The sequence below is a fragment of the Cyprinus carpio genome, chromosome B2 (assembly GCF_018340385.1).
Source record: "Cyprinus carpio isolate SPL01 chromosome B2, ASM1834038v1, whole genome shotgun sequence".
Lineage (NCBI taxonomy): Eukaryota > Metazoa > Chordata > Actinopteri > Cypriniformes > Cyprinidae > Cyprinus > Cyprinus carpio.
The window spans coordinates 18,745,515-18,761,139 of record NC_056598.1 but is presented as its reverse complement, the minus strand read 5'-3'; the positions used below and the strand labels follow the sequence as shown (position 1 = coordinate 18,761,139).

General features: G+C 40.9%; 1 protein-coding gene across 8 annotated transcripts in view; it reads right to left on the bottom strand.

The window, feature by feature from the left end:
• The window catches only part of rnf220a (ring finger protein 220a), a 120,325-nt gene that overhangs the window by 30,944 nt on the left and 73,756 nt on the right, over nt 1-15,625 (bottom strand). For all 8 annotated transcript variants that reach the window (XM_042718516.1, XM_042718517.1, XM_042718519.1 and 5 more), the window contains exon 3: nt 542-671. In XM_042718516.1, the coding sequence (XP_042574450.1) occupies nt 542-671 (130 nt within the window). The remainder of the gene's footprint in view (nt 1-541; nt 672-15,625) is intronic.

Here is a 15,625-nt window from a genome sequence, read left to right as displayed (position 1 = left end):
GGGGATATGCAGCACAATGCACAGCTTGAGCTCTATGACATGTCTGTGACCTATAGATTCTAACGGCATTGTTTCTTGTTATTGCTTATGTACCTTCAAGCTCACAGGGTGAAACTTCCTGTCTGGTTTGGGCGGACGCTGTATAAGAACACAGCTATTTAACCAAGTCAAGTTGATGTACCAGCAGTAGAGTTCTGGGCTGTTTCTTCAGGCTTCCCTGGCTTGTCTGAAAGCCTCAGGCAGTGGATGAATGACGGATACTGTGCTGGATCTCTGTGATCATCCCACCATGCTTAACCTGGCCACATGAAAGGCCTAAGTACATGTGGGTTGATGGATGATAGGGTGGAAAAGCACCTGTTCTGCTGCTGCTCTTTGTTATCACCGAAGCATTACACCAGTAGCAGGTGTCTTTACTGCTGATTTTTAGACCAAACATTTATGTGAGGGAGAGCAGCCAATGTGCTTCAATTGTTTGGGAAACAGTGACAAGAACTGATGGAGCTGTCAGAAGACGGCGGGTATAGATGTGTGAGTCTACCTGATGTGCATGTGGGTGAGCCTCTCCATCTCCTGTTCCATGTGCTCCTGAAGTTCTCCTGGACGCAACAGCACCTGACAAATGGGGCAGATGGGAGCCTGACTGTCATAGAGTGACACCTTCTTCTTACCTGAGAGAAAAACATAAAGATAGAACAAGAGAAGAGGAGGTTTATTTATAATTATGAAAGTGTTCGGGAAGTTTGTAGACATTCAAGATTCCATTGTTGGTCAGAACCAGTGTTGTTATTGTTAACTACAGTTGTTACAAAGAGGCAAAATCCCCAAAGCATAATTTAAAAGAAGATTACATTTTTGGAGAGACCATGTAAGAACGCCCTAGAAGTGTTGGCCAAGATTTGATATAGTAAATTTGGAGATGAGCATGGGTCAGATGAGTGCTCAAAGTCTTTTCCTCTCTCTCTGGACTGTGTGGATTAAGTGGCTCAGATTTCTCAGAGAATCCGTCATCCTCTGCCTCCTGTCTCCTGTTCCCTCATTAAACTAGATCCACAGCTCCGCACAGACAGTTACGCCACTGAGCTTGTGACACTTCAACTGTATCTCGCACACACACTTCATATACACTTATCAACTTACCAGCGGACAACATTTTATCAGATGCTGTAATATAAAGTACAATTATTCTCAGTTAATGTGAAATGCACAGTGAATTAAACAACTAGGCAGCTTCAACAAATACATACACCGATGATTTTGGAATCCCCGTGAGGCTTTTTATAGGATATCCACATAAACACAAACAGCCATTTTATCATAAACAAGTAGGTATGCGTACGTGCGTTCACATCTGAACACACGGCTATATTTATTTTTTACAAAAGTCCATCCGTGTGGGTGGGTGAGTGTGTCATGGCTGCCTGTGAGTAACTAATACATCTTTAGCATGTGATTTCTCTAACGTGCGGCTCTGTAAATGAGCGAAAAAACACTTCCTGTTTCACTCTTATATCTCTCGATCTCTCAGATCTGGAACTATCCAATCAAAGCGACTATTTTTAGCCCTCTGGGACAATAGATCCTCCCTCAAACAGGATATCCTGGATGAACTCACTGTTACCGACAGACTACAGCTGTAAGTCACATGGTGAGTCTGCTTACCTAACTCAAAGCACAAATATATACACAAACAGGAAGTGAGGAAATCACACCTTTGGAAATTCTGCCTTTGGAAATTCTCTGAGATAAGCACATACTAAATCATTTACGAATATGATTTATACACTTTCTTCAAATAACGTAAAAGGTTTTAGATAGTGGACATGTCCTGCTATTTTACACTCTCAGTTCTCTGATAACATTTTATTTAATGAGCTTAAGTTAACAGACATAAAGATGTAAAATCTCCTTCCATTTCACACAGAGAAACAGCAGTGTCCAATTATTAAAGTGTGTAAGTGTGTGACAAATGTCTGGTGTTTTGCAGTTCACTTGTAATGTCTGGGAGGCAGCTATTGATCTGTTGGAGTAGGGGTTAGTGAGCATCTTTTCTCGAGATGATGAGGTAACTTGAGGGCAGGTTGCAAACAGATGTACAAACACACACATACACACAAACAGTGGGGATGTAATCCTGGTTCTTCTCTCTACATAAAGCCCTGGGCTCAGTATGAGCCTGTCCTTGACTTCAAAGGGCACCGTTGTGTTTGTCTTGACATGATGTGTGCGCCGTTTGAGAGGGTGATGATCGCTAACAGTCCAGTCTAAGCAGACACACACACACACACTCACGCACACTAACATACGCGCAAACACATGTAAACGCTGACACACACGCGCGCATACATGCAGCAAAGTCCCTCCGGGGCCACATATCCTCCACTCACATATTGGCCTGTCAGAACTATTTCCTGCAAGAGCACAGATTCATCAGTGAGGAGCTAGCAAGGGTCAGTGTTAGCATCCCCAAAACTCCCCCTCCCACCCACATACATCTCTCCACCTCCTCCCTTTCCTCTCCTCTCCCCAGTCCTGCGTGCCTACGCATACCCATCCCCTATTCTCCAGCACCACTACTTAACGGCCCCACACTCTGGACACTTTAAGTGACTTTGAAAAATAGGTAATCGATTACAATTCTGTGTGTCTCTGTTTCTCTCACCACCCTTTTCTCGCTCGCCCCTTTCTCCCCTCCCTCCCAGTCTCTGTCCAGCAACATCCTGCACATCTATTTCTCATTTTCTGGCCCTTTATTTGTTTTCCGTGCTCTCCTCTGTCTTATCTCCTCTCACCTATTTCTGTCTCTTTCTTTCTTTCTTGATATATGTGTGTGTATTATATATTGTTATACAGTATATATTATTACTAATAATAATATAAATAATAATATACTATATAGATAGATTAATAAATAAAAGAGAAATTTAGAAATGTTAAGGCATATATATATATTTAAATATTAATTTAATTTATTAATTTTTTGTAAATATTTTAGAATTTCTTACATCTTTGGTAAAATAATTTTTTGGTAATATTTTTTAGATTTATTATTTTTTTTGTAAATATTGAGTTTATATAAAACGAATTTACTTTTTGTAAGGTTCTTTCATGAATATTCTTTTTTATATATATTTTTTTTTGTAATTCGTTATACCCATCGCCCCTACATCTCCTTCTCTCTGCTCCTCTCTTCAGCAGCGGTCAGTTTTATTGCCCTGACAAGATAATTTGAGTCGTGCCAAAGCAATCACTGTCTGCAAGAGTAAACAAAGAGAGGTCCAGACCCATTCTAAAGCAGATAAATCTTCAATCCAACTCTTTCTCCTATGTGGCCATTTGCAACATGAAATCACACAACCTGACATATGAGTTTGTGTAGGAATTACATAGTCTGTTCACACAGAGTCATTATCATTTAGCTCTGTTTATTCTTTGTTTTTACTCAGATGTTTACACACTGTTAATATGTAAAATCTAAAATGTACTATTTACATGAGTGCTAATGCAAATTGTGACTGTATCAGTGCATGTACTGTATTTTCTTGTATATTTAATTCATTTCTTTCCTTTTTTGTCTGTTGACATGTCAGATGGTTTACTGACAGAGTGTTACTCTGACTCTGTTATGTGTGCATGATGGGATCTGTTAACAGAGCGTGTGATTGTGTGTATGTGTGCTCCTCTTTAATTCATCCGTACACAATCAATGGGCTCAGTAATGGAGTCATGATGGTTTGGTCAAGCGCTTGTCGGGACTTAAAACACCTCCCTGTCACTTGTCTCCCTGAAAACACACGCACACACACACTCACAAACAGAGAGATGGTCATTTGGCAGCTTTGATATTAACGGAGAGGATTCACACAAAAGAAGGCATACTAAATCATCTGTCTGTCAGCACAGACTGATGAACGCCCATATAGTGAAAGGGTGTGTTTGTGAGTGGACATGGGCTTGCAAATACCTGAGGCCATGTCAAAACTCCGCATACATCTGTGTGTGTGTTAGTGTGGAGGCCTAATGTTTTTCCTATAGACCGCCCCATTATGTGTGCGTGCAGTGTGGTGTAGGTGTCTACATCATCCCCAGAGAGGATTGACTAATAGAGACAGCCAGTGATTAATCATGTCTTGCCTGTGAGGGCCGGAGGGACACAAACACAGTCCTCCAGCTTTGGACACACCCTCACAAACTCATTATTTGTTATACTTTTGTACATTTCCAATAATTTTTACATTATTTGCTGTACTTTGTATATTTCTTACAACATTTGTACATTCCCTGTATATATATATAAAGAAATAAAATAAAGAAATAAAGACAAAGACATAGGATAAATAAATAGATAAATAAAAATTAGTAAAAATATTGTACAATTATATACAGTCTATATCTATATGTCTATCTATCGGTCTGTCTATCTATATCAATCTATATCTTCATTTATAATAATCCAAATACTTTGGCAAAATGCTGAATTTTTTTTTTTTTTTTGGAAATAGATTTTCTACATGATATTCTAAAGAGAATAATAATGATATTTTGTTTTAATGTAATTTTTTTTTTAAATTTTACTTCTTTTTTATTTTATTTTTATTTTATTTTAAATAATACTTTTGTTAGTAAAATGGTAGAAAACACGTTTTATTAATTCAGTGTCACAATAGTCACATCTCTGCACCTGCACCTGACCACATGTGGTCTCTAAAGTGTCCCATTCCTCTTGTCCATTTCTTATTCTTTCCTCCATCTCTCTGTTCCCCCTCTTTCTCTCTCTAAGGGAGTGAGTGATGGCTAGCAGAAGACAGAGAGATAAATCCTGAGGCATGGAGGGGGTTTGGAGCATGCTGCTTGTCAGCGCGTTAAAGATGATTAATGTGGGATGCCCCCTTGTGCTGGACCCCTGCGTGGAGAAAGGTGGGGACTCCGTTTAATCTGAAGGGCCGGCGAGACCAGTGCGCAGAGAGGGGCAATAACAAGGAAATAGGACTGACAGAACTTTTTAGTGCTGAGATTTCTCACCTAAATGCCATGCTGTGAGAGAGAGAGGGAAAGAGAGAGATGTCTGTGACAGCTCTGACTGAGTGCTGGCCTGATCTTCTCTAATTTGCCAAGATGGATGGCTCTCTCTTGCTATCTCTCTCTCTCTGCTTTCAAAAATCCCCTCTTTTCCACCTCTCTTAGCCATAGCACACCTTTATCACAGTACATACGCTCACCCGGACCTCTATTCTGATAGCACAGCTAATGAGGGCCAGAGCCAGCGGCCTCTCTCAGCGTTAGACGTTCCCTAATTATTAAAAGCACTTTCATCAAAGGTAACCTCTTGCTAACCCCACTGATGGCACAATTACACACTGGACGGCTGAGTTAGCGCATGCTAATATCTTAATAGCGTCAAAATTTGCTGCCTTGGAGAAGGCAGATTCAAGCTAACTTGGCCACTAGCTGTGCGGCAATGTAGTGTTTGCTTCTAGCTGCCTCTGACACTCTTCATATGTTGTTTTACAAGCCGCTGTGTAAGAAAAAGAGCTCCACAGAAGCCGCCTCAAACGCAAGCTCTCCTGGTAGCTGGCAGCCCGCCACCGGCAGCTCCGGCTGGGGCTGTTAGCTGTCTGTCTCTCTTCTCATTTAGCCTCACACAGCATAACTCAAACAGCATGCGCCTATTTATTTAATTGCTTCCAAATGCAGAAAAAAACCCTCCATGCTTACATATCTGTGTCCATAAAACCAGGCGCAGCAGATACTGTGAAACGTTTAGATAGAAAATTGACATATAACGTAAGCAGGCATCTTTTAAAGATTTATCATTTTAATAATTTTAATAATTGCAGCAAATTTACTCATTCGGTGGATTTAATGGTCTTCGTCTGGTTTGCTCGGAGTCAGGAGTAAGTTTCTGAATGTAGGTGTGTGTGCCACGTGTGTGAGTGTGTGCTTGGTGAACAAAACAGAGAGCATTTAAGGTGCTGGCGAGAGAACAAAGCTGCCACTAATGGGCACAGGCAGAGAGCATGTGCCTTTTGAAATCTCTTTTTGCTTACAGTGTGCCCATGCTGAGCTCAAGATGGAGATGGTAAAGGATTGCCCTTCACACAACCTGCCAGGCCAACCTGGGAATGTCGGAATTAACTAACAAACCCTGCTGCCTCTTTTAAAGCTGATCACTGCACCCACAGGTGCACCATCTGTGCTGAATGGGAACTAAAGTAAAAGATGTTTTACTTTTTAAGTTATTCTTTTTTGATTAGAGGAACAAATGCATTTTTTAACCACCCAACTGGATCAATAAAAAACCCCTTAGACCAGCTAGGATGGTTCAGCTAGCAATGGTTTTAACCAGCCTTGCAAAAGTAAAAAGGACAGTCTTAGCTAGTCTAGTCAAACAGGGTGGTCAAAACCAAAAATATGGTCTAAAGTACAATTCTTTTAAAAAGTTGTTCTTTGTTCTAGAGGAATGAATGCATATTTTTAGTTTCGACTGCAATCGTTTTGGCCTATCACAAGCTAAGCAAGTTTAACGGGTGACCAGCTAAGCTATTGATTGGTCAAAACTATTCCTGATACGGGTAACTAAAATATACTACATTTTGGGCACTTTTATACTGGTTTTGCTTGTCACCCAGCATTCTACCTGCAGCAGTGTCCAGCTTGAGTCAGTATTGTCAGAAAAACATTTAAGACCACTCATTTAAGCTGGTCTAAAGTGTTTGTTTTTTTTTTTCTTCAGCAGCAGGTAAATAAAATTTCAATACAAAAATGTCAAACTGTTCACTGAAAGGTAGAACCAAAACTGGTTCTTCTATGGCATCACTGTGAAAACCCCATTTTGGAACCTTTATTTTTAAGAGTGTACTGATCACGAAATTTAGTGCTTTCACTGATTAAATTAGTTGCTCACTTTGACCGTGATCATCGTAGGTCCCTACCACACCCCCAAAAACCTATCCTCTCATCATCCGCCTTGATGAATTCTTTTTTTCATACCAGCACAGCGTTAAACAGGTTTTTCTAATATGCATCAAGTGTTTACTCCTGCCTCATTCTCTCTCCTCTTGCCCTTAAGCACGCCAACATCAGTAAACAGTGAAATCTCTCAGCCTCTTACCGAATGTAACCACATTACCCTGTCTGATAACGTCATCAAATAATGCCCGATAAGAGGAATTTGATTTGACTCAGGGCCTTTTTTCCCCTCCCTTTTGATGCTTCTCTTTTCTTCTCCTTGCCTTAAGGCCACACACACACGCATCTCTTTATACTCTGCATCTTCAAAAATGACACTGCCTTGTATGTGCAATCAAATAAATCCAGCGAGCCTGTCAGCCTTCATTTTTCGCCTCCCCTCCTCCTCTAAATCAGAACAAGGTGAGCCGCTACAAGTCATCTCCATAATGGGAAATATGTGCTTTATACGCAAAAGGAGGGAAATTAGACTGATAATGGGACCAGCCCAGACTATCTGTGTGTGTGTGTGCTTTTTTTACTTTATTGTAAGTGAGCAGAGGAAACCCTAAGCAGGCTGGACAGTTCCTAGGCTGATTACTCAGGGTTAGGTGAAAAAAAAAGAGGGGAGAGGATGAGAGAAGAAGGGAATGAGGCATCGCGCCTCATTCGAGAGGACGTCTGATGAAATGGAACGAGGTCATCTTCAGTTTGGGACCTGACGAGCGTCGGCGTTGGCATCTGTGCTAACGGCGCATGGAGGCCGATCACCGCTGACAGTGATGCATTGTGCTGTTAAACAGCAGCTCCTCACGCTACCGATCACACACACACATACTCAGGGCGTCACATTTAAAAAGGCAAATGCAATCAGCACCTGAGAGAGGAGTGGGACGAGGGGAGTGGTTTGGTGTCGGTATCACTCTGTCATTCTCTCTCAGTGGGGAGGAGTGTTTGGCTAAAGATGATGTCGGTTTGATGCGTATTATTAGCATATGTGCGGGGCGTGCAAAGATGCGCTGGTAGTCATGTGGAAACGCTAGCCAGTTATTAGGACCAGATTCATAACTATGCTCATCAGAGGGGAGGAGACTTGATTATCTGAAGACACAAACAACTTTGAGGACTTTTTAAAGGGCATGATGGGAAATTGTTTTGTTAGTCTGTATATGGCAGGGTTGTGCATATATCACAGTTTTCACAAAAATATTAAGCAGAAAAACTGTTTTCAACATTATTAATAATAATAAGAAATGTTTGAGCACCAAATCAGCATATTACAATGATTTCTAAAGGTCTATGTGACACTTTAGACTGGTGTAATGGCTGCTAAATATTCAGCTTTGCGAACACAGGAATAAATTACATTTTAAAATATATTAAAATAGAAAACAGCTGTTTTAAATTGTAATAATATTTCATATTATATTTTTACTGTATGTTTGATCAAATAAATGCAGCCTTCACAAGCACTTCTTTCAAATACATTGATAAAATATTGTCAACCTCTTGTGTACAGTAGTGTACATTCATAATTTGTCTTGACAAACTTCCTTGCATTTAAATTGTAATGCTTGTTGCCTCAGTTCAAATTCAGGAATTTAATCTAAATGTGCATTTTCAATTAATTTCTGCACAGCCTTGGTGTATTTGTGGGTAAGATGGTGTGCGAGCAATTAAGAGTGACTGCGGCTTGCTTTGGAGAGCGTGTGGGTTTACTTTGAGGGAATAGTGTTGAGAAGGCATCTTATTGTGGTTAGTGTGTGTGTGTTTGGTTTGAGTGTATGGTGTTCAGGATAAGACTTGTGTCGGTGGGTGTGAGCGCTCACAGTAGTGACAGCTGTTTATTCAATCAATCACCTTGTGGATGGCACAGCAGAGTGAAACGGCTGGAGATTGAGTTTTGCCTCACAGGGGAAAATGGAGCAAATTAATAGACCATTACCCAGGCGCTGACCCAGGAAATGAGGGTGACACTGCAGGGTTAGATCTGCCAGCTTGCCTGCCTCTCTTTCTCTCCCTCTCTTTCTATCTCTCCACAGTCCTTACAAAAGGCGAGAAGCCTCAGTCCCAGCACCCCCTGCCCCTCCCTAGGGGTAAGGACCATTACAACTCCGGCTTTGTGACTGAGAGGAGGCAGGAAAGGGCACATCTCTGCTTAAATATGGATGGATTTGAGCAGCTCTATGAAATCATGTGTTTGTCTGAACAGGTGGGCTATGTTTGCTGAGTGGGCAGTGTTGAGTCCCTGAGGACGTCATCCCTGCTGGGCCTTGAGCACGTGGGCGAAAGTTTTCACTGAGGGTCATTCGTCAACGACTAAAATGCCTAGCGTCCAATTATATTTGCAGTGAGAGTGCTAACACACATACAGTGCTACTTGTGTCCCATAGCTGAATGAGGGCGACCCAGGAACCTGCTCAAAATGTTTTGGCCAAAAGGACAAGGGTCATTTCAGCAGTCCTTATGTGCTTAGCATACTCAGATGTCTCCAAGATGTCTTTTAAAAAGAGCTTCATCTAGAAAACATTTGTTGCGCACAATTACCTGATAAACATCTTTAAGATTCACATGCATTGTAAATCATTAACATCTTAAAGACATTTAATATATGTCTATTTAAAATCTGACAGGAAACATCTTAGTGACTTATATAGTACTGAAAAAAAAAACACTCTAAAAATCTTCCAGCTGAAAACATATACATGAAATGCTAGAATGGAATGCTAAAGCTAATGTTGCAATAAAACTCAATACAAAATAAAAAATAAATAAATAAATAAAAACACACAAAATACACTGAATGATAATGCTAATACTGTTATGAAAGACATTTCAAATTCATTGAATGGGATAATGCTAATACTATTATAAAACTCACTCAAGTGTATTGAATGCTAAAGCTAATACTCACGTTTGTAAAAAAAATGAAAAAACTAACATGAAGTGCATTGAATGTTAAAGCTAATGCTTCTATAAAACTCACACAAAGAACATTGGATGCTAAAGCTAATGCTAGTTCTGCTATAAAACTCACACAATGTGCATTCGAAGTGTGTTGACGCATGAATGTAAAGCAATGTTATGTGTGCCCTAAACACATGTAAATACATTAACAAAACTTCAAAAGAGTGTTTTTAATAATTTGATTTAATTTAAGACTAAAGACTTAAGTAGCAAAAGACATTCCTAAAGATTTTGAAAAAAGAGAGGCACTTGGCCAGATGTCATACAATGCATGCTGAGTGCTCAGGCTTGTAACTGATGCCATGTGCTGCCTACTTTATGCCTGTCCATTAGTGGGCTTGTACACACACATGAGCACTGTTTCCTAAATAATGCCTAACCATAATTGATAGCACAAAGCCACCAATAACCTCCACAGGTTTCTTTTCATCAGTACACTGCCGTTGGTGTGCCCCTCTCACGTTCTCTCTCTCTTCCTGCTCTCAAATGTTTGTGAGGGGGAATTAATTACCAGAGCCAATTTACTGTTTATACTCTGATGTTTTAACTAATTACCACTAATGGTGACAGAACAGCAGCCAGTGGAGTTAATTGAATTTAGATGGTAGGGCTGCAGGTCCATCTGAATAGAGCCTCTCAGGAACTGTCATAACCGACCGCCCCAGATTTCTTCCTGCGTTAACACCCCTGCCTGTCATCGCTTACAGATGCACACACACAGACAACTCACATTCCCACAAACCGCCTGCCCACTCCACATCAACTCCTTTTCGTTCCTGCATAACTTCATATCAAGGGTGAATATAGATGTCTAATTAGCATCTGAGGCTGACGTGTGTACTAACGTAAACTGTCAAGTCTTTTTGTGTACAATTCAAGTCAAAACGCGCAAAGCATTAAAATAGTCAATAAGATGCTGTACATTTGCATAAAGGTCTTTGTCACTCATGTCACCTCAGATCGGCAACTTTCATTAAGTTGCAATGTAACGGAAGTAGGGACAGATAATTTTTTCCATACTGTGATGTACATATGAGTAAAATAGATTATCAAAAAATGTAGTGTGGGTACTTCTGTCCATTGGATGCAAGATTGTAAAAAAACACACTAAATAATTTGAGAAGTATGCAGTCATGCAATTATGTCTTTATGTCAGTGGTCCTGTGGCTCAGTGGTACAGTATTGCTTAGCGGCACAAAAGGTTGTGGGTTCAATTCCCTGGGAACACACATACTGGTAAAAAAAAATGTATATACTGATTGTACTGTAAGTCACTTTGTTGTTGGAAATCATTGTCAGTGAGAGCGGGCTTTAACATTCTGACAGTTTATCATGTCATGTCTGGTTAGGACACTGTGTCAGTAACCTTACACTGGTATTTCTGCTTCCTGCTGTCCTAGTTAGCCTCTGTGTGGCCCCTGACTGACTGCATGAATAATATTCTCAACACATCCTGCTTCAGCAATTTGTATGAGCTAAGACAAAAAAAAAAAAAAAAAGATTTCCAGGCAAAGTCGTAAAAGAGTCGCCTGATACACTAAAGGCTTAATGATTTGAAAGTTACAAGAGAAAGTGCTCTGGGCCGTCACCGTCAATCATATCTAGTACCGCCGCATACACCAAACGGTCTGGCCGCTGAGCTCACTGTTCGCACATGGCACGTACTCTCCCAGGGAGATTTTGCTAGCGCGAGTAACGGTTAACCTCTTTCCCCCTCCTTCGACCCAGAGCGCCTGAGACATATTCCTTTTTACACGTGTTAACCTGCTGGCCTTCTTCACAGTAGATCAGATCAATGAAGCTGAGCATCGAAGTGTAGTCACGGCCCCGGTGTGGAAACCGTCTTTGGCTCCGAGACTGTGATTTGAATATAGAACCGGGCAAACATGCTGTAATCTCACCCAAGACAGCTCAGTGTATTGAATGACTCTAAATTGATTTTCTGTTCAAAAAGCCACTTTTCTCATGTACTTGGCAGTTGGAGTGCAGCCCTAAAGGAAGTTTAGGTCTCTGTTGCCTGCTTTAAGCCCTCGGTGCGGCACTCTTCGCACCCTCCTGCCGCAGTTGTTCTAGCTCTGGTGTAGACGTGGTTTGAGGGATGGAGAAAGTGAGACTTGGATTGATTTGTCATCAGAGACGCTCCTGTGTCTGCCTGTCTGCAGCTTGTGCCCAAAGCGGAGAGCTGTGAGTCTAACCCTGCAGTACGACAACACAGCCATCTCTATTTATCTCTACCTCTACCACACACACACACACACAGACACACACACACATAAACACACACTCTTCTGGGCATTAGGGCCAGGGATTTCCTGTTCCTAGCTCCTGCTCATCTGTCAGCAACAGCATGAAGCTGACACGAGCTAACACCTCCATTCCACAAACCATTTAGAGCCTAAGCCTCCCTCTCTCTCCTTCCTCGCCCTCTCACTTTCTGATAGCAGTTAACACAGCACCTGTCTGTGCTTCACAGGAGAGATTGGGAGAAATAAATCTATCCCGCTGCCCTGAACACAAAAGCACTACTGAGCTAATGATATTTTCTATTCCCTAAACCAAACCCCAACATAATGGCATCTTCCGAATTAAATTAAATGAATCCTATATTTTTAAAAAATAGAGCCCAGGACATGTTTTTTTACTGAGCATTACCTGGAGTAATTCAGCCTTGCCATCACAGGAATAAATTACATAGAAAACATTTAATTGAAATTTTACAAATATTTCCCAATGCTACTGTTTTACTGTATTTTTGATCAAATAAATAAACCTTGGCGAGCATTTAAAAAAATCTTACCAACCCATTTGAACTGTAGTGTTTTTGTATTTTGCGTGTATACATTAAAAACAAAACACTAAAATCAGTAATTTTAAATAAATAAATAAAAATATATATATAAAAAAAATAAATAAATAAAAGTAAATTAAAATAAGTAAATTCAGGCATCACAGCATTATAATGTACAGTACAAAAATTAATATTCATTTAACTCTGTTTTTAAATATTAGTGTTTAAAGATTTAAGTGAGCAATAGAGGAAATGTGCATGCACTACCCAAATATTGGAAAATATTGGACTAATAAAAAAATGAATAATGGAATATTTAAAAAATAATGGAATATAAAAATAAAAAACAGAAGGCCCCAGAGTGATCACAGCTCAGCACATCTACCATTACAATATCACACCTTAACACAAAAAACACACAGTCCCACATATCCCAGCATTTCTATGTGTTTGTGTGTGTGTACTAATCTGTCAGAGGCAGTACGGCTAAGAAATATGGCACCAGGGTCACGGCAGTGGAGCAGAAGGCTAATAGGAGTGCTGCTAGTTAGACGTCTCTCAGTACAAATGGACTGTGATTTATCCTCAGCACATCAGCACAACTGCCCACAGCTGGACTTGCCCAGCCTGGTCTCTATCACTCTATCCTGTCACTTCTCTGTCAGTCTGTTACACAGTCTCTCACTCCCTCACCCTACCTTAGACACAGCGGGGCCCAAAAATATTTAAGAAAAAGTATTAAAAGGTTTACTTATTCTCATTTTCATGTTGTTCCAAAGCTGTGTGACTTACTGTCTTCTGTGAAACACAAAAATGTTTAAATGAAATGTTTATTTCTTAAGAACATAAGTCATTTGGTAAGACTTGAAAAACCTGTGGAGCTCAAGTATCCAAATACTTTTCTTGCCCACTGCATTTCCCATTTGTAAAGACTGTTAGGATGAAGCTGAGCTTTGGGAAGAGTGACTTCAGGAACAGATGTGTTCATCTCTTCAGGAGGTCAGTATGATGGATTGACAGCTCACCAGCATTTGAGGCCGGAGCACATTACAGCTCTCAGGCTGTTATCAGGTCTTGTCACCGACAGGAGACACTCAGCTAATCCTCCCACAGTGCTGCCATATCTGTATCTTTAGTTGGCATATATCCCCTGCTCTCGATTTCACCTTCTCTAAGAGTCTCTCTTTCTGTTTCTCTTCTCATCAGGCAGAGCTGGCAGGATGGTTTAATAAAGGCCATAGTGGGAATGAGGTCTGAGCACGGAGATGGTTATCTGGAGGAGTGGGTTTTAGAGCAGGCGAACCTCAGGCCACCTGATATGAAGAGACCATAGGGTCCTCAAGGTTCCCCTGGAGCCTCCGTGAGAACAGCTCAATCAGACATGGCCGACTGCATCACAAACATTAGCTGGCCACTAGTGGATACCACAATGATCTTATCCATGTCGGTCTCCAGGGTCCAGCATCACCATCTTCTCCATCAGCTTTCATAAGGAATGTGTTATGACTTCTAACAGCAGAGGGGGATGTTACCCCTTGGCTACGGTGTGCATGTGAGAGGTTAGATGGCTGTTTAACCTTTAACCTTATGGACATTACTCACCCACCATATGCTTGCCGATGATCAGGGCCCAAAATTAATATTTGCCAAGCACAAAATTAAAGAAAATGGTGAGCATCACTGCACACTCTATATATATATAGAGTGTTGTGCGATGTCGACCTGTGAATGCAGACATGGCTGGATTGTGTTTACATTACACTGAGATCCGATCACAATGCATCCTTGACTAACTCTGGAGCAGGACACGCTGTATCTGATAACATCCCTATCAATACAATTAATAAAAATAAATTACTAAATACATTATCCAAAAATTGCATCAAAAAAAATTATCAAAACAAATATTAAGATAATACAAACGCTACAAATATAAAAGCTTTCATTATTTATGCCTTGTTATTCTTTTCAATTCACTTGTCATTTGCAGGAGTGACTAAAAGAGGAGGAATGAGACTACGGATGCAGAGAAGAGGAACGTCTTCAACATCTCTCATGAACAGGAGACACCAAAGTGAACAGGTAAGGAGGGAGGGCTGATACTCAAAGCAGGAGCACAAGGATCAATAGAAAATTAAGAGACTGGAATGGTTCTGCTGGTGTTCCCACACTAACCTCTTCACTCCTCTATCATCTACTTTTCCTCCATCTCACATTCTCCCTCACACACACACACACACACACACAAAAACACACTCTCCCATTTTTCTCTTTTTATTCAGCACTTTTGTGTCTTCCCTGTGCGGTACGGGTGACAATAAGAGAAAGAGAAAAAAAAAGGAACTGACAGGAGATGGTGGTGTTTAAGAGTTTAAGCATTAAAAAAGGGGTGAAATAAAGCAGTGGAGCAGCGTAATAGCAGCAAGTGAGGGAGGGAGGGAGAGAGGGAGCTTTAGCAGTCGGCTTGCTGTCTGGGGACTCAAATCTCAGAGCAATTTTCGGACCGGGTGATTGGCAGCTTGATGTGTATTCTTCCCCTGCAGGAGCAGGGCGATAACTCTGGCCCAGTCGCCCATCTCGGGCCTGTTGTGGGGCTATTACAATGACAATGCCGATAAGGGACATTTATCACTCCTGTGGCGTGCTGACAGAGAGGCCCCATCAACAGGTCTACTGGGGCTGGTGAGACACGAGCGAGGAGAGGAGGTTCACTGAGCCTGAATTACAGGCCACTCTCAGCCACATAACAATACGTTTATCATACGCATAAGCACATGCACACAAACACAAATAGATATGTACACACTTTCACACCATATACAATCCAGATATGATGCATAACACGGGTCAAGATGCTTTTGCAATATATATTTTAATATATCCGCTCAGTATTAAGGCCTGTTCATGCCAACTATGATGATA